Raw genomic sequence first — 23,904 nt, 5'->3', positions numbered from 1 at the left:
ATTAACAAAGCTTTGTAATACTACAGTGATTGTTCTCATGTTCTCAATAAAACAGCAAGAAAGTAGTCTACTTCAAGTTGTACTCATGCAGTAAAGATTATCCTAAAATAACTTCTAAAGAAACAACAGACCCTAAAATCTTCATAAACAGAAAAGGATAGTTCATATTTGAGGACTTAAAGTAAGCTCAAGGATACAAACTCATGGTGGTATTATCTCATTTAATCGTTTTGAAATCCTATTATCATCATTTTACTATTTGTTCTCTTAAGGCACCAGAAAATACAGACTAACTTGGGTAATTATCACCTCTGAAGCTCATTTCTCATCCAGTACATTAAAAATCTGCTTAGAATGTTCGAAAGAAGTTTATCAACATTATGTTAAGCAAAATAAGCCAGACACAGAAAAGTAAAAAACTGCATGGTCTCACATGACCTAAGAGCACAGGACAGTAGCTATCAGAACCTAAGAAGAGTGAGGGAGAGAGGTGGTCAGTAGGAACAGCATCCATTTCCTTATCTCCTCTTTTCATTCTATCTGTGCCTCAGTCTACCAGGTGATGCTCCTCCCACATTCAGGGTTAGTCATGCCCATTACTGAATCTACCCTGGAAAAGCCTTCTCTCACAGAAGCACCCCAGAGGTGTGCTTCTCAGTTTAAGCAAGCTGATTCAGTCACCATATCCTTGTCTCAGAAGGGAGAGGAAAGCTTAGGTAGGTCAGCAATAGAGTACTTGAATAGAATATACCAGACTACATTTAACCTCAGGTATTGCAGTACACAAAAATAATTTTATATCTGACAAATACCGCCACAGACAAATGCCAAGTGTAATATCAACAGTCATGTTACTGTATCCATTCTTCATGTGACAGAAAAAAGGAGGACTACATGTTATAACCCAAACAAAGGAGAATTACCAGCCAGATTTCAAAACAGGAACATTCTACACTCTATCATCATCAAACAGAAGCCCCAAAAACAATTTCAACCAAGGAGACATGAAAGCTAGAAGTGCCACGGTATTCTTGATGAGAGCCTGACAAAGGAACATTAGGTAAAAACTAAAAAATTAATATATACAGTTTACCTTTAAAGAATCCATACACATTAATTTCTAGGTTATCAGGCACGGTGGGAGATGGGTACAAAACAAATAAGATCACTGGCTTATCTGTCTTTTCAGATTTTCTGCAAAACTGATTAATTTCTAAGTTATTAATAACTATGAGAGATGGAACTTTGGCTACTGTCTTTCCAGATTTTCTGTAAACAGTTCTAATCTGATTTATGAAGAATAGAAAGATATTTTAAAATGGCAGAAGGCAAAAAATTTGGATGTCTTTGGGACAGATGTTCACTACTTTGAATACAACACAAAAATTACATATGCAGTCAAACTACTTTCAAAGAAAAAAACATTTGACACTGCTAGTCACTATAGTCTGTAGAGTATTAACTAAATTAACCGGGTTACAAAATCTCAGAAATGCACTCTCTTGGCTGTGTTCTATTTGATGGCAACAACAGAGACAGGCTCACTTCCACCCTATCAGTGGGATGTAATTCAAATGTCTTATTTCTATACCACCTAGATGCAATTCTAAATTCTATTCTGAATCTCAAAATGTACAGTATGTTAAAAATCAAAGTTTAATATATGGAATCTTCAAATATATGTTCTTTGGAGGACAAAGTAAGATGACAATAACAGGTTTTCATGAAAATAATTTTTCACTAACACTTAGCTCCAATATTATTACATAGATAACTAAAATTAAATTTATTCTGGTTTGGTATACTACTTACGAATAAGTTGTACTTAACCTACCACCACTATGAATAGGAACACAAGAATTCTGTTTATCATTTTAGCAGGAAGATAAATCTACTACCCTCCTGAGATTCCATACTTAGTTAGGCACTAATGTAAGTATAAAGCAAAGATAGCCACCTGGAAGCATTAGCTTCTAACTGTAACAATATCTTAGTTCCTAGAACAGAATCACAAAATCAAGAAGCAAGAAGCAAGATCAGTGAAGAGTAATCAGGTTCCAACTATAGGTGAATAATGACTGTTCTCAATTCTATGTACACTGATAACAAACATTCTCTTGGGGAGATTATCAAAAAGTGCCTGATGCTACTGCAGCTGCCATGGGCGTCTGACATGAGTGATTTTTGTATTCACACAAATAGTTTTGAGAACACAAAATTAAATTTTTAGTTTTCTCATCTGAACAAATGCTTTATAGAGAGCTAAGTTAATGATCAACATACCATCCAGAATTACCATGACCCTATCATATAATTCTATAAATTCTAAAAAATAATATATAAAATTTGTTAGAAAAACATTCCTTGGAGCCAAAATATAGGTTCTAGGCAGCTGGAACCACTACTTCTGCCTACTACATTAAAAAAATAATAATAATAATAATAATAAAATAAAAAGGCTTCTCTGTCTTAAGTATTAAGAACATGTAAGTAAACAGGCTGATGAGACAAGTAATCCTTTCCTCCCTGTCTTTAATTCACATAATTTAAATAGCTGACTAAAATGAGAAAGTTACATGCATTTGTCAATCAGGAAAATAGGTAATAGGCAAAAGTTATTTTCTGGCAGGCAGCATATATTTATAAAGATAGCTAAAAAGGAAAGAACACAAATTAGAGTGAACGATTTTTATTGAAACCCTCAGAGATTAAAGAGGACCAAATGATGAGTTCGGTACCATAACAAAAAAATCTCACCTACTGTACCATCATTCACAGGAATGAACAAACCCAAACACGATAAAATTTAAATTCTCATGTAACTGCTACACGTGAATGTAAATGAACTAATTATATTATCATACCCTTCCTTTAATCATAAGAAAAAGGGAATTTACATGGCATAACAAAAAATACACAAAATTTAATGAAAACACAATTCTCTTAAAATCTCACAAACTTACTTTAAAGGATGCAGAACGCACTTGAAATGATTGACTTAAGCTGATTAAGTTTTTTTTTTGTTTTTTTTTTTTTGTTTTTTTGTTTTTTTTTTTTTTTACTGCAAACTGTTTAAACATCAGCTTAACCCCACATGCATGGTACTCAAAAAATAACACAGCTTTTCAATTAGAAAGATCACAGGTTAAAATGAGGAATTAAGCACTAAAAGGTTGAGTTTTTTGTTGATTTTTTTAAAGGAAATTTCAAGTACCAATATGTATAGTGAAAGAATACTAATTTTGGTTACTTTCCCCCTTACTGTTAAATATACAAACTATAATACCATTAAAAATAAAATACCCACATAAAATAACTTTAGTAAGAATCATTCAAATGACAAATTGGAAAAACACTGAGCAAGAAATCACAGGACCAATAATGTCTTAATTTAATATTATTCAAACATTTTATTATATATATACTCTTGTAGAGCTCAGAGTCTCTCCCTTTTGGTCCCCGCAGTTAAGAAACATTCTGTTGGTTGTACTTTAAAGACAACCTGTAATGATTTCATTTAATGGAAAATAATCTTACAATATACTGACTGACCAAGAAGGAAGAGAAAGTTGGTGCTTTGGGGAATACTTAAAGTGAGAAAAACAAAATTACCAAGTGGAAGCTTTTGTCCAAAGGAATGCTGCACCCATTTCACATAAGATTAGAAATTCAGGTTAAAGGCACTGGGATGTTCTCCTCACCACGAATAGACTCTCAGCTGAGATTCACTGGCCCTGTCTGAGTCTACTGCAATCAGCCTGCTCATTGGGTATTTCAATGACATTTCTTACATAAAACCTAATGTAAATTAAACAAGACTGAATTAGTTTATAATGTAACTAGTTTTATAAAAATATCCAGAGTTGCTAATAAAGCACCAAGAAAAAGAGAACCTCAGGGGGAGGACTCAGCTCCTTCCTACAAGGTCACCCTTTTACAGTTTTCTCTAGTAGGAGTTCCAGAATGACATGTGTCATCTTTAAAATGTCCTACTTATACAATCTTAAGGATATAGAACATTGCTGTGCTGACTATACCCAAATGCCAACTTTCATTATAAATAGATAAGAGACATATTACAAGATTTCATGGCTTAGTCTCAAAAAGGTAAAATAGGTGCAATCTTCCTTTAAGAAAGTTTTCATTCTGTAATAAACCATTAATATTTTTGTGTTCCCTTCAGTAAACACTGACATAACTACACTGGGACTAACAAGTAATTGTGAAGTAGCTATGGTCATCTACAAATACTGTATTTTAATAAAAAAATACAATATTTGTACATTCTAAGACATTGTATAAAAATTATATAAATCAAAGTTTCAAAGAAATATCAGTCACGAAGCTTTTGAATTGAAGTGAGCAAAGACAAGAGCAAATGATAATATCTCTAAACACGATGTAAACATAAATGAACTAATGCAGATCATAAGGACATTCAAATCTACTGTATTGCTATTTTCACCCTTAACATATCATTCTACATAGCTTTCTCCTTTCAAAACAGTATTATAAGGGGAAGGACATTATTTTCATAACCTTATGCCATCAAATCAAATACAGATGCACAACACATTCAATTATACAAAATCAATTTGTTTCAAGATACAAAATTAATATTGATATGTAATTAATGAAAAAAATAGGATGTTAAAAAGATTATCTATAAGAATACCCAGATATATACTGTATTCCCATGTATATAGATCTCATCAATAAAACGTCAACACATTCACTTAGATACTGATTTAATTCATGGATCAAGGCCATATTTTCAAAGTATTTTAAGGATGCCAGTACACTGCAAAAGCTGGAGAAGAGTTGAGAAACAGTATATGCTTACTAAACAAGAACTATCTTTATTTATCTAGTGAATACCTAGAGTAATAAATTTTTACTTCATGATAGCAATCAGGCTCGCAAACACCCAGAAATAGAATTTAAGGGTTTTAAATGTAGTTATAAAGGTCATAAAAAGTCTGATTAGACTGAGGTACATTTACTCAAAATGTTGAGATTCATTAAGTGGTAGAAACAAAATAATCCCTCAAACCAACCCATATTCTCAGTGTACATATAATTGGAAAGGAGGGGGTGCATTAATTGGTGAGATTCACCAAGCTGCATATCAATATTTTGTTACATCAAGTAGTTTGAAGACAAGGGAAATGTTCTAATATATAATTTTAGATTATGTATTGTTTGGCTAAAATAGAGCATAAGGTTGCTTTGCCATATTAAAAGTTTGCTACAATAATTTTTCACATAAACATTCAGACTTGAACTCCAGGACTAAATATGGCATGATTATTTTGTTTTTAATCTGTCAAATAGCTAAAAATTGACAATTTAAAAACTACAACAATGAAAAGATTGAAGCAGTGAGACTCTTACATCATTGAACCACTTCTATTGGTTAACTGTTAGTACTTAACAAATTCAAAGAGTTAATGAATCCTTGCAATTCATTCAGTCTTCTGTGCCTTAGCTAGGATGCATAATTACAAAAGACAGCAGGTACTGGTAAAAGCTTCAGGACACAAAGTGCTTGATGAAGTTACAGTTCTCAAGTGTGTTTGGTGAGAGAATAAGGGCAGATGCGCTGATGAAAACCATTACAAGAAGAGTCAATTTTGTGTTAAAAGGGTTCAAAGATGTCACCTTAAGCAGAAAACAAAAAGCTTTAATAACGTCTTCTTTGACTTATTAGGCATTTCCAGAGTCTACATCATTAGTGTTGTCATTTTAATAGGACATCTCCACACGGTGGTTATTGCTTGTTTCTATTTCTCTCCTGAAAAAAAAAATAAATATTATAACAAAATACAATCAATATGTAGTGATTTTAACTAAGGCACATATAATGTAAATCATCTCTAGATACAGCTCTTCAAATACTAATTATTATCTCGCTATATATATATCTATATCTATATCTAACTCTTAAATTACTTCATAAACAAAGGCCTATTTCAAGATACACTATCTTCTTTACATCCTACACGATTTAAGGTGAGAACATTATGTATTTGGTATTTTGTTTGTTCTTTGTTTTGTTTTTGAGTCCCTGCAGTGAAGTTTAGATGTGTGGTATATCAAATCATTAAATTAAATTGCATTAAATTAAAGGTATATTAAGTCAGTATTTATTCAAGAGTTCAGTACTAATTTGAAATGACTTTGATTAAAAAGTCTTCTACTTATTCTCACATTCAGTATATCATAACTTTTCACATCAAGAATAAAAGAGGCCTAAAGACTGTCTCTCAAGAAGTTCTTTGCCATATTAGGGGAGAAGAGGAACAGGGAATAAGGAGAATAGAAAGTAGAGGGGTAAACTACCTAAAGCTACTTTAGACAGAAAGGTATGAAAAGTTATCAATTAGGAATAACTTTTGTTTATAAATTGGATGTTTCAGTTTGAACTATAATCAACTTTTATAGATAGAATCACTAAAATACACAGATTATATACTTAATGCATCTCTTTGTAAAGCAGAATTTTCAGTTGAAAGGACAGAAAAGGAGATAGCAAGGAAAACTATAGAAGGAAAAAAAAGGAAACTCATTTAGTCTAAGATATAAGAAGAGTAAAACATTTTAGAAAATAAGTATAAAAATAAATTATTTATATTTTTATAACACGAGTCAACAGAAATGTATACTGATCCAGAAATATTAAATCTGTAAGAATTCTTTAAATCTTGCATTATATGTTTATGAGAAATAAACCCAAAGGACAAGGACAAAGAAAAGTTAAAATAACAAACAAGACAATAAATGTCAGACAAAATGGTTAACAGTCAGAGATGAAAGCTAGTGCTACAGACAGACGTGGTCATTTAAAAAAGTATAAGTGGTACACTCAAGTTTTTAAAAGCAATTTTATACTAAGTAAACTTATAAGAAATAGATAACAGTCATAATAGGAAAATGTAGCATGCTTTCCTTAGTAAAACAGATAAGCACATCAAACAAACATAAAAAGCACAGAAAACTGAAATTACGTTAGATGATCGATCACACAGGAACCCAGAATACAAGTCTCATAACGACAGTCCAGGGTTGCAAGACTTTTAAAACAATCTGTGTGTGTGTGTGTGTGTGTGTGTGTGTGTGTGTGTGTGTGTGTGTGTGTGTGTGTGTGTGTGTTACAGAATAAGGAAGGAAGTTTCTCCCAAAAACAATGTACAGAATAAAGGAAGACATCTGACATCAACTTCTGGCATCCACATGCACATGCAAGTGTATGCACGTGCAAACACAACTAATGCATGAATCTGGGAATATCAGTGAATAAAAAAACATAAGCTAACAGTAAGCAATTAAAATAAACTGGGGGCTGGAGAGATGGCTCAGCGGTTAAGAGCACTGACTGCTCTTCCTGAGGTCCTGAGTTCAATTCCCAGCAACCACATGGTGGTTCACAACCATCTGTAATGGGATCCGATGCCCTCTTCTGGTGTATCTGAAGACAGCTACAGTGTAGTCATATAAATAAAATAAATCAAAAATAAATAAATAAACTCAACATTTAAACCCCACTTATAAAAACATGCAAAAATACTTACAAATGAATTTAACAAGACAATGATAACTAGAATACTCTCCTAATAGGACACAGATACTGTGTTCTCTACACAGTAAAGATATATTTAGCAGCTACTGGTAACCTTTCATTCAATATTTACCTGATGAATAAACATAGCAAATACATGTTTAAGAACATCAAACATTCAAATATGCAAGGTGAAGTGAGTTGACTCAAATATACTGTGTCTGTTAGTAGAATTCTAAAAAGCAATCAACAAATGTTCAAATGTGTAAGAGAATAGACTGGAAATTTCTCTTAGTAAATTGAAATTTTCCTGCCAGGACCCAGTAAGTCAATTTCAATCAGAAATTAAATATTTGGTGGGGACTTTTTTTCCCCTCTGAGCATCTAGTAAATAATACTTATACATTATTACATATATTATTATACAGGATAATTATAGTATACTATTAACATATAATAATATTGCTATAGACATTAAAAGGGGAATTTTACTTATACTAGTAAAATGGAAAAAACACTAAATGAAAGAATATTAAAGTATCATTTTAGCGAGATTGTAGCCATTGTGTGTACCCTCTCTGATGCTAGGATTTCAGGTATGTGCCACTCCACTCCACTCCACCCCACACCCAGTTCTTTCATCCATTAGAGGCTACAGATAGACAATGGAGGATACAAGGCCAATCTGGGCTACAAAACAAGTCTGAAGCTGGCATAAGCTTCACTTCAAGTCTCAAAAGTAAACACACACACACACACACACACACACACACACACACACACAAAATGGCTAGAGTATTTCTAAAATGATACTTTAATATGTCTTTATTACACTTTAACATAGCAAAATTTAATCCCTATGCTAAGATACTTTTTCAATGAAATTCTCTTAGTTTGTTCTTTAAAAAAGAACAAATAAACCACAGGTTGTTCAAGGATGTCTGCTACTTGAACATTTTTACAAATGTATGGATACATTTTTCAAACTTCAATTTCTATACTCTTCCCAAATTTCATCTACTGTAGACTACTAGAGTACCTGGTTCTATTGTTCTAAACATCTCTCTCAACACATCACCCAAAATCTGAGAAACTTACCATGACTTTATACTTTTGAACAAAACTGTTCTTCACAAATTTTTTTCTTTACAAAAATTGGTGTTTTATTTGCATGTGGTCTGTGTACCACATGGATATCTGATAAACTCACAGAAGCTAGAAGAGGATGTTGGACATCCTGGAACTGAAGTTGCAGATGGTTATGAACCACCATTTGGGTGTTGAGAATCTGAATCCTCTGAAAGAGCACCCTGTGTTCTTATCCAGTGAACCATCTTTAGCCACAGATAGATAGAAAGATAGATAGATAGATAGATAGATAGATAGATAGATAGATAGATAGATAGATAGGTAGGTAGGTAGATAGATAGATAGATAGATAGATAGATAGATAGATAGATAGATAGATAGATAGATATAGACAGACAGACAGACTTTAATATTTCTTTCAGGTTCCAAATCAAAATGAATACCTAATAATTATTTTAAAAATGTTCAGAAAAATCATAAATCAAATCAGGTACCATGATTTGATTTAACCATATGGTTCACTTGTGAAAAAGATTTAAAGCAATTATAACAAGTAGCTTTTTTTTTATAAAGTTTTACTTATTTATTACATATAAGTACACTGTACCTGTCTTCAGACGCACCAGAAAAGGGCATCAGATCTCATTACAGATGGTTGTGAGCCACCATGTGGTTGCTAGGATTTGAACTCAGGACCTCTGGAAGAGTCAGTGCTCTTAACCACTGAGCAAAGTAGCTTTAGAAATAGATTTCAGTGTTCTATATTAAAGAGTTTTGTGCTATTAATTTCTCCCTTAAGTGTGGATCAAACCCAATGACTACTCCTTTTAGTCAACAGAACAGAAAACAGAAATAGGGTGTCACTTCTATAAATATAAGCTACAGAAGCTTTAATTCTACCTAGATATACACTGCTTCCTTATGTTGCTACTGTCTACCTAATTTTATTTGTTTGGGTTTGTTTTGATGGTTTTTTGTTTGTTTTTCTTTTTTGAAACCAGGTGTTGTGTATGCCAGACTGGCCTCAAAACATTAGATAGCCAAGGACAACCTGAAATTCATGATTATCCTACCTTTGCCTTATTGGATACCTGTTGAATACTGGGATTACAGACCTATTACTAACTACTACACATTGTTTTATGAAGTGTTTCTTGAATGCTGGACTGGCACTCTACCAATAAACTGCTTCTTCAGTCTGGAAGCAAGTTGCTTATGGCCAGAAGGACACAAAATAAGACACTCAGTCCAGCATGCCTTAAACTAAATTCTACCAAAAATGGCATGATTCTGAAAGCAAATCTCTCATACCAAGTCTTCAGAGGATACCCGAGGCTCAGCACAGACTGCCACTTTGTAAGAGATTTTAAAACTAAAAATTCAGTCAGTCTGCTCTGATTTCTAAGAAAAAACCCTGCAAGATGTGTTAAGCCACTGACTTTATTATGCTATAGGTAACCAGAGACAACTAATACACTAAGTACTGTGAACCATCAGCACTGCAAGGGAAAAGAAACTGCAGGCTTTCCCCTAACTTTACCACTATCCATTTCTGAGGTAAAAATAGAAAGGAAATATTCCTCAGATGGGGAAGAAAAAAAAAATACTACTCTAAAACCAAGAAGTTTGGTTTAGTACAAGGTCAATTTACCTGGAGAAATGAATCATACATAATTTCCTTTTCATGAAAATTTCATATTTTCTGGGCCAGGCAGTGGTACCAGCACTTGGGAGGCAAAGGCAGCTAAATGTCTTGAGTTTCAGGCCAGCTTGGTCTACAGATTGAATTCCAGGAAAACCAGTGAGAGAGAGAGAGAGAGAGAGAGAGAGAGAGAGAGAAAGAGAGAGAGAGAGAGAGAGAGAGAGAGAGAGAGACACACACAAACATACAGACAGAGACAGGGAGGGAGAGAGAAGGAAAAAAGAGGAGGGTAGGGAAGAGGATCAAGGGAGGTAGTTGGGAGGAAAAATGTTTTCTTTGATAAGTTAGGAAATCTATTATTTATAAAAATGAAAAGGACAAAGGCACATTCCTATAACCCTATGCATGGGAGGCAGAAGCCAAGTTACAAAGTCTAAGGTAACAAGAAACTTCAGAGTGAGCCACTACCTTAAAAAACAAATAAATCCCACAATACATATGGTCCTCAATTTGCTGATAAAAACAATACACTTAGTAATTGAAATCTTCTTTGGTTTAATATGTATTCACAATTAAAGTAGGAAGGAAATTTCTTCCCCAAGCCTTAGGACTAATCTGATGAGCTACAGAGGTCATTTGTTTCTAGAAAGCTCCTTTTTATGGAGCATTGAAATATAACACAGCCACCGCAAGCTGAAGGGAGTAGAAAAGAAAAGAGAAGAAAAGGAGAGAGATTAAAAAATGTCACAAAATGTTAATCAAAAGATACTCTGTCACAGCAACAGAAAACAAAAATAGGCCAGCTATTAAGACTAAAAGCTGGAGGTAGAAAGATGGTTCAGGGGTAAGAACAGGAGCTCTTCTAAAAGATCTGGGTTCAAATTCCAGGTACCTACATGGTGTCTCTCAAACCATCTGGAATTCCAGTCCCAGGGAATTTGGTCCCTCTTCTCTCCTCCACAGTAACTGTACACAGGCATACACAAAGGCCAAATTCTAGCACACATAAAAATATACAGGTTAAATTAAAAAATACTAAAACTTCATACCAAATTGTTTGCTGATGTATTTAATTGAATTTATAAAAGTAAAATTATAAAGGATATAAAATAGATGATTCACTCAACACTATGACAGAAAAATTTCTAAGGATTACCTAAATAGTCACAGTTATTACTATGAGTGTAACTAAAATTTATACTGGACAAATACACTCAGGTCTTCTTGATTTTCTTCTCATTCTCAAGGACATGAGCTTACTCAGAGGGACAGTGCATACAAACAATTCTTCTGGAAGCAAGTTATAATAAAGATCCTGGGACTGAGTAAACACTTGCCTAGAATTCAAGATTGAAAAATCTCCTCTCTTCTCACATCCCCATTTTAAATTCAGCTGCTATCTTATCACTATAACTTTGTTACTACTAAAATTCTTGATTCATCAATTGGATACTATAATTTCCTACTACAGTTTGATGTTTATCAAATTTAATGTTATATCACAGAGGTTTAAATAATATGCCAAAGGCACTGTTCTTTAAATTACCATAAAATTTAACAATAAACTGTGTTTCCTTCAGAAATAGAAAATGTGTGTCTCCCACTGAATCTAATGATTTAGCTAGAACTGAACTTTTATAACTTACTATATGCACAAATAGAAAAATCAACAGGTAGCATCTATTATTAATATTGAACAACTAGTAAATAGAGATTAGACCATTAAGGAAGAAAAATTCCCAGATATTAAAACTTTGCAAGAGATTGTTTAAGGCAGTAGTTCTCAACCTGTGGGTCACCACCACTTTGGGTAGGGGTTACATATCAGATATCCTGTCTATCAGTTATTTACATTATAATTCATAACAGTAGGCCAATTATAGCAGCAAGAAAAGTAATTTTATAGTTGGGTCAGCAAAACATGAAGAACTGTATTGAAGAACCCTTCAATATAGCATTAGGAAGGTTGACGTCCATTGTTTTAGAACCCTTACATACTTGGCACTATCTACTAAAATCCATGTGACAGTCATTTTTCTAAATAACTAAGAAATGAACATAGAACAAATACTTGTGTTCTCTAGCTAATACCCTGTATCAACCAAGATTATCCATAGGTTTGTTTTTCCTCCCATATTCCTCCCTCTGCCAAGACCTTCCCAATCAAGTGCTCATTTTGTTAGGCTTAAAAAGATTCCTTCTGCTCTTGAGTAGCAAACCTGTAATTAGAAATATATTGAGACCCTCATTGTGTAGGGGAGGAGGGAGAGTAGGGGGATATTTATTCTAATATAACCAATAGCTACCAGGATTTATCAGCATTTCTTCAACTTTTTTCTTTCAGTTGAAATGCCTCTTTTACCCCTTCTTTAAAAAACAACAACAACAAAACACCCAAAAAACAAAGAAACAACAGCAAAAACAAAAAAGAACTATGTAGGCTAAGTTCTCAGAAGCCTCAATTTCACTTTTCATACCTACAGCCAGAGAGAAGACATTTCTGAATATTTTGCTTACCCTTCCTCAGTAGTGTCTTTTGCTCTAGAAGATTTAAAGATTTTCTCCTTTCATGTCTGTTCTTTGTTTTATTTTATACTAACCTGATAATGATTTGGTAGGCAGGCCCACTCAATCTGAAAACATGTGATCCTGAAAATGGTTCCTATAATTATCCTTCCCTTTCATTTTTTTCCCCCTAGTGCTTAAAAAACTCATACCACTTCTCTTTCCATTACATCTTTTTCCTTTTGTATTTTCAAGTCCATTAAGTCTGCATTTGGTTAAGTTCGTCAATTTGAACTTCTAAAACGTCATCAAGCTCTAACACAAGAGTATAAGTATATTCCCATTAATCTGCTTGCTCACATTTTTTTAATCTGATAAACTTGTTTTAATTTTTCAATAACTTTTTAGTATTCTGCTCCAATTACATAGGAATGGAAATCCTTCCTACTAGACAAACTGTTTTATATGTGTGTGTATGTAAATATGTATGTATATATGTAAGTATACAGTTGTATGTATGTATGTATGTATGTATGTATGTATGTATGTATACAGCTGTATGCTTTTAAAGGGTCTCTACATAGTGCCAGCTGTCCTAGAACTCACTAGGTACGTAGACCAGACTCATCCCAAACCCAGGTATCACCTGCCTATTCCTACTGAGTGCTGGAATTAAAAGCATGAACCACTACATGAGGTGAGGCTTCTGTTTTATATCTTATACATCTTTTGATTCCTGAATTATCCTATTCCTTTTTAAATGTTGGTTGTTTCATGAAACTTCATTTTACTCAAATATAATGAAAACTGTCTGTTCAAATCTAAGAATGTGTCCAAGAGAGTACCTACACAAATACTGACTAGCATTGATTTCTCTCACAACTTCACATTCCCTTGAAACCTTTCATTTGAAATAGAGATCCTAACATCCTAAACTTTATATGGCTCCTCCACAGAAATCTTGTTGCCTGAAAAAGCAAACAGGAGAACTCACATTGCCAGGAATGGGGAAAACTCAGTTAAAAAAAAAAAAAATAACCAATGGCAAGGAGATAAACATAGAAGATTTTACCCATTATAAAGTGTTCAAAATATTAAAGCAAAGGTTGGATTCAGTGTATACAATTGTAAACCAAGTTTTTTGCAAAGCAATACCTGACACCATTACCAGGGCCAGGAATCTGGTCCTAGATAGTCATAGGCCCTAGAGGAGAGCCTACAGTTACTGTTCTGCTTAACAGACATAGTAGTAAACACTCATACAGCCAACAAAACTGTTCATGTATATTACTGACTAAAAGAATTTGCTCACTTTTAATTAGAAGGGCTTTAAAAAAATTCATCATTAAATTATCCTTACTAAAATACTGATATATGAATTCAAAATAAAGATGTAGGAAATGATGAAACAATACGAAGGTAAAAAATTAAAGTTTCTCTCACTGTTTCTCTTTCTGTTGTATATATTACGAGAGGTAGGTATAACACATCTGTCATAAATATTAGTGAAGAAAAAATATATTAAAAAACAAAAATTAATAAAAGTCAAAACTATAAATTTTCAGACTAAGTAGGAAAGAGATATTGGTGGTAGAAAAAAGAAAAGGCTTCTAAGTTATTTTCTGGCCCTATCTTTTCTCCTAGAAAATCTTATCCCATTTCAACAGATTCAGCTATTAAAAACAAAAGGCCCCAAATCTGACTCTCATGCCTATCAACGGTCTTTAAAAAAATAAAATAAAATCAAGGATGTTCCTACCTGTATTTCTCAAAAATCTTAAAATAAAACATATCCCCAAAACACATCTATCCCTGCATCATACCATCCACCTTCCAAACTATTCTCCCAATCCACTGTCTTATGACAATTACAATCTGACTATTTAACTGCTAAGCTGAAGACTCACTGGCAATTTCTGATCCTCCTATTTTCCTCACTTCCCACATTTAACTTCGAGAAAACTCTATATTTAGTAATTCATTTCATCAAGTCCACTGAGGTGCAAATAGCAGTCTACATCACGCCAAAGCAGTTTCTGGCAGTCCAGCATTGTAAGACTAGCACCAGAATTGCCTAGGGTGCTTGTTAGAAATGTAGCTAAAATCCTTTACTAAATACATAAAGAAGTGTGTTTCACAAACACTCCAATTCTTCTGAGCCCTAAGGTTTGGAAACTAATTACTGGAGATCCTTAGTTGAGCAGAATTCACCACAGTACTCAATGTTAACTGAAGCAATTTCTTCTGCTGCACATATATGAAGTCATACAATATTTGAGTTCATAAAAAGAAATGAATCACTGTCATTTTTTCATGAAGACAAGTGTACACCTTAAGATTAATTTCCCCACAAGTATTTCCATAGTAGATGGTATTTACTCTTGCCTGTTTTCAAAGGAAATGTGTTTACTGAGTATGAAAAACCCTATTCATTTCCTACTTTCCCCATTCTTGTTAAATTTCTTCGAAACTGAAGCTGCAGTTCTGAAGAAAGTAACTCAAGTCAGCCTTATCTAGAGACCAATCTTATGCAAATATATATAAATTCAGGAAGTTTCTCCAAGTCTCATACTCACAGAAGGCACTTTAATGTGAGACAATCAAATGCAACAGATTTAATTTTAAAAAAACATGCCCTAACAAATCTATGTCCCTTCCAAATGTCAAACTTTTACTCTATTTCCTTACACTTGCTATGGTCCTATAAATTATATACTATATTTTGTAAACCATGCATATACTCATTCACACTCAGACTACTTTTTTAATAAAACAAAGCAACATCAAACATTTGAAAATAGTGCTTCAAACTTTAAGTGTATTTTTTCTGCAAGCTAACATTTAAGATCAGTAGAAAGGCAAGAGAGAGGGGATTAGAGTTCTGTTTCTTAAACTGTTGATTCACAGACTGTAACAAGTATAAAGGGATACCATTCCATACACTCTTCCCATGAGGAAGAATTCTTACACAAAAATTACTGAATTCTTTCTTACCCTTCGCATGGCTTCCTCCTCCTCTTGACGCTTTTCATAATGTGCAAAGTCATCAAAGATTGAGGTGGTGTGCTTGAAAGTAGCAATTATTTTAAGCACTTGCTTTGCTTTTTCTAGGGGTACTTCTTGAGTGTCTCTTGAATTGGTTACTGGTTTGTTGTCATTATTTTCTAAGCGAATATGTCGTAATTGGTTATTGGGAACATCTTTGACAAAGATCCATTTAACTTCAAATTTGCCCTTCCATTTATCCTGAGACCAAACACCAGCATAAGCATTATAGTCTACAACAGACTTCATTTCAGCCACTCCACAAAAATGTCCACTGCCATTCACACTGAAGAGCAAATAGAGTGGGCCTTTCCCATTCAGGGAACGGTAAGCTGCATCCAAACGCTTATTACCATGCTCAGTACTACACCAGATAGAGTACTTGATGGAACGGTGTATATCATCCTCAGAATAGCTCTTAATTATAAACACACGTCCATTCTTCAGGTTCCAATCAAAGTCTTTGGGATTATAATTGTTTATGGCCTTTAGTTTTTCCAGCACTGGATGCACCTCTACACTAGAAGGTGAAGCACTAACAGGTACAACACCTAAACCAAAGTTTTCACTGCCTGTTCCATTGTTCTGGTTGAAGCCGGTTCCCCTATTCCGAGGAGCTACCCAACGATTCTGCAACTGTGGCTGTTGAGACTGCACTTGGTGAGGCTGGGCCTGTGGCTGAGGTCCTTGTTGCTGCTGTGGTTGTGGTGGCTGAGGCTGCTGTTGAGGCAGTTGGCTTTGCACCAATGGTGGTGGTTGAATTAATGGCTGAGGCTGCTGGATTATAGTTTGAGGAGGCAGAACTGGTTGGGTTGGTGGAGCCTTTACCACTGACCCCTTTTCATCCCAAGTTCCAATATTCATATTGTGTTTTATAGGAGGTGGTGGCACAGCAGAACCCCCAATTCCCACACTGCCCTTGGGTTTAAGTTTCGGTTGAGGTTTTGCAGGCTTTCTGGCAATAGCAGCCCAAGAAGTTGGTTTAGGTGCTGCACTGCTAACAGGGGGCACATTATTGGTTGCAATGCTAGTCATACCACTGCTGCTCAAGGCTGTACCTACAGTTTTTGTCACTGCAGCTGTCAGGTCACCACCAATTTTCAGTCCAGTCATGCCTTGCTCAATACTACTAATGCCAGGCACCTTACTCAAAGTATCATTGCCAAATCCGGCCTGTCCATCAGTAATAGCTCTCCCAAGAGAACTAGGTGGATAGCCGTAACTGCTACTATAAGCAGAATTTTGTGTTGATTGTCCCTGAGATCCACTTGTTCCCCATGTAGAGAAATCAGCATTACCAGGAAAAAAGTTAAATCCATGTTGACCAAGAAATGGAGGGGTATTTCCTAATGCCCCTGGTTGACTAAAAACACCATCTGGTATGTAATGATGTTCTCCATTACTCATTTGTCCATAGGTTGTCAGATATGGCATGGGCTGATCTCCAGCCGTGGACCATGCTGCTTCCCCAAGAGAATATGGAAATCCAATGGATGGAGCATAGTAACTAGGCATATATGGATCTGACATTGGTGGATAGCTGTTATTCTGCAAAACAGAAGACCACAATCAGTAGTGAAATGTTCTCTTAATGGGAGAAGAGAAAAAGGTTATCTAAAAGACTGAAAGCAGTGTTAAGTGATTGAAAAGGACATGAGCCTGTTCTACATAAAATTAAAATTTCAAATCAATGTTATAAGCAGAAATATTTACCAATGAGTACCATCACCCTACAGTCAGTCTTGCTGTCCAGCTGGACTCAAATTTGTTCTCAATCTGACAATCCCTGTTTCTGCCTAAACATTGACATCATATCAGGCTACGGCTGAGAAACTTTAAAATATAAATTACAACATTTTTAGGCAGAAAGTATAGAAGTAAAATGAAGATTATGCTTCTGTCCCAATTTTAAAATACTGAAAGTTCTACCAAGTGCTAATAACCTTTACAGGCATAAAGTTATAATTACAAATGAAAATTAAATCTGGAATGTATATCAAATAGAGGACTTAAATTTCAGTCTTTGTGATAGAATCAATTCAGCCACTTAAATTTTGTAAATTAAGTTAAAAAATGTACAACTGCTATATTCTGAGGGGAAAAAAATCAAGATTATCCTTATACAATAAAATAACTGTTTTGCTCTCCAATATTTTTAAAAGGTAATACAATAAAACACATTCTTTATCTTATTGCTGCTCCCAGAAGTAAAGATTTAAAAAGAAAAAAAAAAAAAAGGAAGAATCCCACTGCCACCCAGGGAGACCCCAGAGGCCCTCAAAACAACACAAGCTATTGCTAGAGTTCTTTGGTTGCCCACTGGAAGCAGATACTAAGACCCTACTACTGAAGATACATTTTAGGTTGCAATACACAAAGATATCAAGAGGGACATAAATTAGACCTTTCCACTCTACCTTTCTGATGGCTAGCTTTCACAGTGTTAAAAGAGATGGATCTTATTGGAGAAAAGGCATTAAGTGTGAACCCAGCTGTAGACCTTGCAAGCTACAATACCGTAGGTCAAGCAAGATATATTCAGTGGTGCAAAGTACTGGCATAACTGTCCTGAAAGGTAACCAACAGCTTTTATGTTTAGATAAATTTTAGGTCACAAAAATACTGTGAACCTGGTCAAAAGACTATGGCTCAGAAGAAAAGTCATAGCCATTAAAAAAAAACAAAAAACTACTGTTCCCTTTCCAAATGAATAGGTGTCAAAAATTATTATATTCATAAACTAATAATGTTTTCAGCAATGGTCAGAAAAGTTTGTTTGTATCGGGGGTAATTAAACCACCGGAAATCGTAACTGGTCCAGGTGCTAAGAAGTGACTTGAGTGCTTAGCACTAAATGGGATATATCTCAATCATCCTCTCTTAGGCTCTCCTCAAACGAAGGCAAAGAGTCTAAAAGCCAGAGAGTAGACAATACTGTGAAAATTCTATTTTCTGGACATGGTACAGCTGTTATACCTAGGAACCCTCAGGAACTATGGCTATGTAAACAATACCTATACAAGTCTAGGTCCAAAGCATATTATGGATGGGAAGAGACTACTCATAACCCACAATCCTCAAAAGAGTTGTAGGGAGATAATGACTGCTGGAGTAGAGGAGTGTTCTTTCTACCCAGGCTCATGCAAGCAACTGTTAAAACAGTAGGCTTCCCATATACAAAACTGTGAAAGTAGAGAAGGAGATTGGATTAAGAGGGGAAGGGTAAGAAGATAACAGAGGGAAATATTACAAAAGTACTCTGTGTGTGTGTGTGTGTGTGTGTGTGTGTGTGTGTGTGTGTGTGTGTGTGTATCGGAGAGAGAGAAAGAGGGGGGGAGAGAGAGAGATTGTGAAAGAGTAAATATTTTTTTTTTATTTTGCTGAAGGGTAAGATACTAAAGGAATCCAATTTCTTTTGTGCTATGCACTACATTTTATATTACACACTTAACAACTTTTGTTGTTCTTTTGTTGAAACAAGGTCTTGCCAAACTGGCTTTTAACTCTTGCTCTCAGACTAGTCTCAATACTATTATTTCCTGCCTCCTATACCCCAAGTGCTGAGATAATAGCTATGAACCATCATGCTTTTAACTTTCTAAATCAGAATTATTTTTCACTTTAAAAATAGAAATTTTTAATTACAATAAAATATGTTTGCATTTCAAATAAATAACTATACATTTCAAATTTTCCAAATTCAATATAGCAAGTTCTATTAATGAAAAAAAATCACGCTAAATTGTTACAAGTAAACATGAAAAATACTTTGAAGATTTTCCTGAAAATAAGATTATTTCCCCTTGAAAATGTCTTTGAGGCATATTTTTGCTTCTTAATATGGTCCTCAAGACCCAATACCTAGTCTCAGACCCAGCTCTGCAACAAAATACCTGCTGTCCACCAGGCTAGATCCTACAAATCTTCTCCTTCTAACCTCCCTCCCTGAATTCTTTATCCCACCAACCCTAGCAGGCTCCTCTTGCTAATCCAAAGGCCACTGCTGCCAGGGAAGTAGGTAGGTTGACTATGTATCTTCACCCCTCTTTCTGCCGTCCAGATCTAATCCTCTCAGTCTCATTTTTCAGCTCTGTAGAATAATACTGGCCACAGTCTCCCTTTCTGCACTTACTCCATTGCTAAGTGATCACAAAAGTTCTACTATTCCAAACTCATCCTATTATTTTAGCCTCAACACCAAAAAGTATTCCCTGGCAACACACCAGAACATAGTTTCAGAGAAAATTTCATATCTAAGCAACACACAACCATCACATTTTTCTAAAATCTAGAGAGGAAACAGAAACCAAGACACAAAATACCTACTCAACAAAGATAAAACCAGGTATCGGCACTTAGACCTACTATCATTCTGATCACAGATGCCTAGACACCAAGTGTAAAAACACAGTAACAGCCAGAAAAATGTGTCTCAGCAACCCTACCACAGTAGACCCTAAATATCCCAACAAAGCAGAAACAGCGTATTCGGAGAAACAGAAGGAATACTGCCAAACAAATTTTATGAGGTCAGCTATCTTGATACCCAAACCACATAAACAGCCAACAACAATAAAAAATAAATAAATAAAAATAAAGAGAATTTCCCTTTTAAGCACAGATATTAAGATACTAAATAAAATTACTACTTGCAAATTGAATCTAAGAACAAGGAAAAAGATCATCCACCATGATCAAGAAGGCTTTATTTTGCAGATGCAGGGATAGTATTGTGTATTGAACACAAGAATCAATGTAACCCATCATATAAGCAAACTGAAAAGGCAAAAACCACATGTGATCATCTTTTAATCATTAGCCACAGAAAGGGTCTCTGGCAATATTTAACACCCTTCATAAGTCTTGAAGAGATAAGGTATACAAGGAATATAACAACATAATAAAGGCAGTGTATAGATAAGCCCATAACCAGTATCAACTTAATTGGAGGGAAATTAAGCAATTCCACTAATATTAGGTATAAGACAAGATTGTCCATTCTCTCCACCCCTATTCAATACAGTACTTGAAAAGTTTTTACTAGAGCAAGGAGAAAACTGGAGGTGATCAAGGAAATACAAACTGGAAAAGAAGGAGGAAAGTAGCTTAATTTGCAGATCATATGGTATTAGAGATAAGTGACACAAAAAATTCCACTAGGAAATTTCTATAGCCGATAAACATTTTCAAAAAAGTAGTCGGTTATACGATTAACTCAAAAAAAGTCAGTAGCCTACCTATATACAAATGAAAAGCATACTGAAAAAGAAACCAGTGAAATAACACATTTCACAATAACCTCTAATAATATAAAATACCTTAATGTAACTCTAACAAAACAAGTGAAAGACCTGTATGTCAAAAATTAAGCCTTTGAAGAAAGAAATTAAGGAAGCTATCAAAAGACAAAAAGATCTCCTATGCTCATAGATTGGTAGGATTAACATAGTTTACCAAAAGTAATCTACAGATTGAATGCAGTCCCATCAAAATTCCAACAAAATTCTTCAAATCTTGAAAGGACAATTTTCAGCTTCATATGAAAAAACAACAAACCCAAGAGTGATAAAACAATCATGAACAATCAAAGAACTATTGGAGGTCTCACCATTTCTGATTTCAAGGTGTAGTGCAAAGCTTTGGTAATAAAAACAGCATGGTATTGATTATGGGTTGATCAGTACATTCTAACTGAAGCCCCAGTCACAAATCCACACAGCTACAGACACCTGATTTTTGATAAATAGGCCAGAATACACACTGGAAAAAAATAGTATCTTTGAAAAAATGATGCTGATCAAACTGGATGGCTACATAGAGAAGAATGCAAATACATCCATATTTATTATCTGTACAAAATGTCAATGCAAATGGATCAACAATCTCAACATGATACCAGATATACTAAATATGGAAAAAAAAAAAAAAAAGGATGGGTGTGGGAACAGCCGTGAACTCATTGGCATACAGAAAAAGACTTTTTTTTTAAACAAAATCCTATTAGCACAGGCACAAAGATCAATAATTAGTAAATGGGGTCATGAAACTGAACAGTTTCTACACAGCAAAAGACACCGTCATTTAGACAAAGTGTCAGCCTACATAATGAGAACATTTTTACCACTTATAGAGGACTAATAACCAAAGTACATTAAAAAAAAAAAGAAAGAAAGGAAAAAGAAAAAAACTCAAGAAACCAGATACAAAACCGAAGTATTCTAAATTTAAAAATGGAAAACAGATCTGAATAGAGAATTCTCAATAGAGACACCTCAAATGGCTAAGAAACACTGAAATGTTCAACATTCTTAGCCATCAGGAAAACATAAATCAAAAACTACTTTGAGATTCCATATTACACCTGTCAGAATGGCTAAGACCTGCAACAAAGAGACCTAACAGTGAGGCTGTAAGGAGAACAGTCCTCCACTGCTGGTGGGAGTCACTAAACTTGTAGTCACTAAAAATTAAACATGACAGTTCCTCAGAAAGTTGGAAACCAATCTAACTCAAGAGCCAACTTGAGCATTACCCAAAAGATAATCTATCCTATCACAAGGACACTTGCTAAATGATGCTCACTGCACTTTTATTAATAATACTCAGAAATTGGAAACAATATAGATGTCCCTCAACAGAATAGATGAATAGATTGTAGTACATTTACACAATGAAGTATAACTCAGCTATTTAAAAGAATGACAACATGAAATTTGCAGGCAAATGGATGGAACTAGAAAAAATTCATTGAGTGAAGTAACCCTGACGGAAAAATCAATATGGTACGTATTGACTTTTATGGAAATATTAGTCATTAAATAAGTATATAATCCATAGACCTAGAGAAGTTAAGGCAGAGAGGCATAAACCCAGAAGTTAGGTATAATAAAAAAGTCCAGGGGCAACACATGGATCTCCCTAGAGGAAGAAATGGATTGTATAGATCCGGCTGGCAGAAGGGGTAGGTGGTAGCTGTAATGAGAAGATCATTTAGGGAGGGGAAAGGGATTATAGGATTGAGGGAAAGAATGTGTGGTGAGGAGGCTAGAACTGAGGGGCATTTGAGGAGGAGTAGGGAAACTTAGTACAGTTGAAACTTCCTAAAATATATGAAGCTGATCCTGAAAAAGTTTCTAAATAGTAAGGGAGACAGTCCCAACTGGCCATCTCTTTCATACAAACCTTCCAATTCCAGGACTGTGTATATCCAATTGAGTTGTTGGCCAAAGGGGTCCCGTTAAAATCCACAAACAACCCAAGCTGTTGCCAAGACAATAGGCTGCTCTCCACCAACTGACAAGGCCCTACTGATGAAGACATCATCAACACAACCCAAAGTTGAGCTAATGTCTACATATAACCTTCTCCAAAATATTCTAGTGTCTTTGGTACATGACAATTTTCTACTACCTACCAAAAGAAAAACATAAACACCAACCCACAAACCTTTTAATCTACATTTGATTCTGCCTGAAAAATATGCTAGGGCAATGACACAATGCTTATAGAAGTAACCAAGCAATATGTGATTACTCCCTAAGATAGAACCCATATCCAACACTGCTTGGGTGACCAAGAACCAAAAACTAGACAGTTCTGAGACCTAGGATAAAATCAAGTACTACTGTTCTAAAAATAATAAAGTAACAAGAAAATAATACTCTGCTAAACTCAGATTTGTGCCTTACTGAGCCATCATCAGGGAAGCTTCCTCCTGAACAAACAGAGATCCACACCAGACATTATGCAGAGAGAAAAAGGAATACACAGCGGTAAATGGACTGTCTCAATCAATTCTCTGCCCTCAGACCTAAGGGAACTGCATGAAAGGAGGTGGAAGGAGTACAAGGAGAGCCAGAGGGGATGGAGGATAGCAGGAGGGTAAGACTGAGCCACGCTTCTATGAACTCACAGGGACTGAAGCAGCAAGCACAGGGCACCACACAGGTCTGCATCAGGTCCTCTTGTATACACAATATAACTAAGTTTATATTTTTATGGGACTTCTGAATGAATGAATGAGTGGGTCTCTATTTCTTGAGACTTCTCTTGAAGCATTTTTCCT

The 23,904-nt window shown here is 34.8% G+C and overlaps 1 protein-coding gene across 6 annotated transcripts in view; it reads right to left on the bottom strand.

Moving 5' to 3' along the window:
• Positions 1-2,673: 2,673 nt before the first annotated feature.
• The window catches only part of Ythdf3 (YTH N6-methyladenosine RNA binding protein F3), a 33,955-nt gene continuing 12,724 nt past the window's right edge, over positions 2,674-23,904 (bottom strand). For 4 of the 6 annotated variants that reach the window (XM_063282042.1, XM_063282040.1, XM_063282041.1 and 1 more), the window contains one exon: positions 9,625-17,387. In XM_063282042.1, coding sequence (XP_063138112.1) covers positions 15,759-17,387 — 1,629 coding nt within the window. In that variant the 3' untranslated portion in view covers positions 9,625-15,758. 6 annotated transcript variants of the gene reach the window in all.

Source organism: Rattus norvegicus, chromosome 2 (genome assembly GCF_036323735.1).
Source record: "Rattus norvegicus strain BN/NHsdMcwi chromosome 2, GRCr8, whole genome shotgun sequence".
Taxonomy (NCBI): Eukaryota; Metazoa; Chordata; class Mammalia; order Rodentia; family Muridae; genus Rattus; species Rattus norvegicus.
Note: the sequence above shows the minus strand (reverse complement) of the source record. Positions and strands in the feature narration are given on the sequence as shown.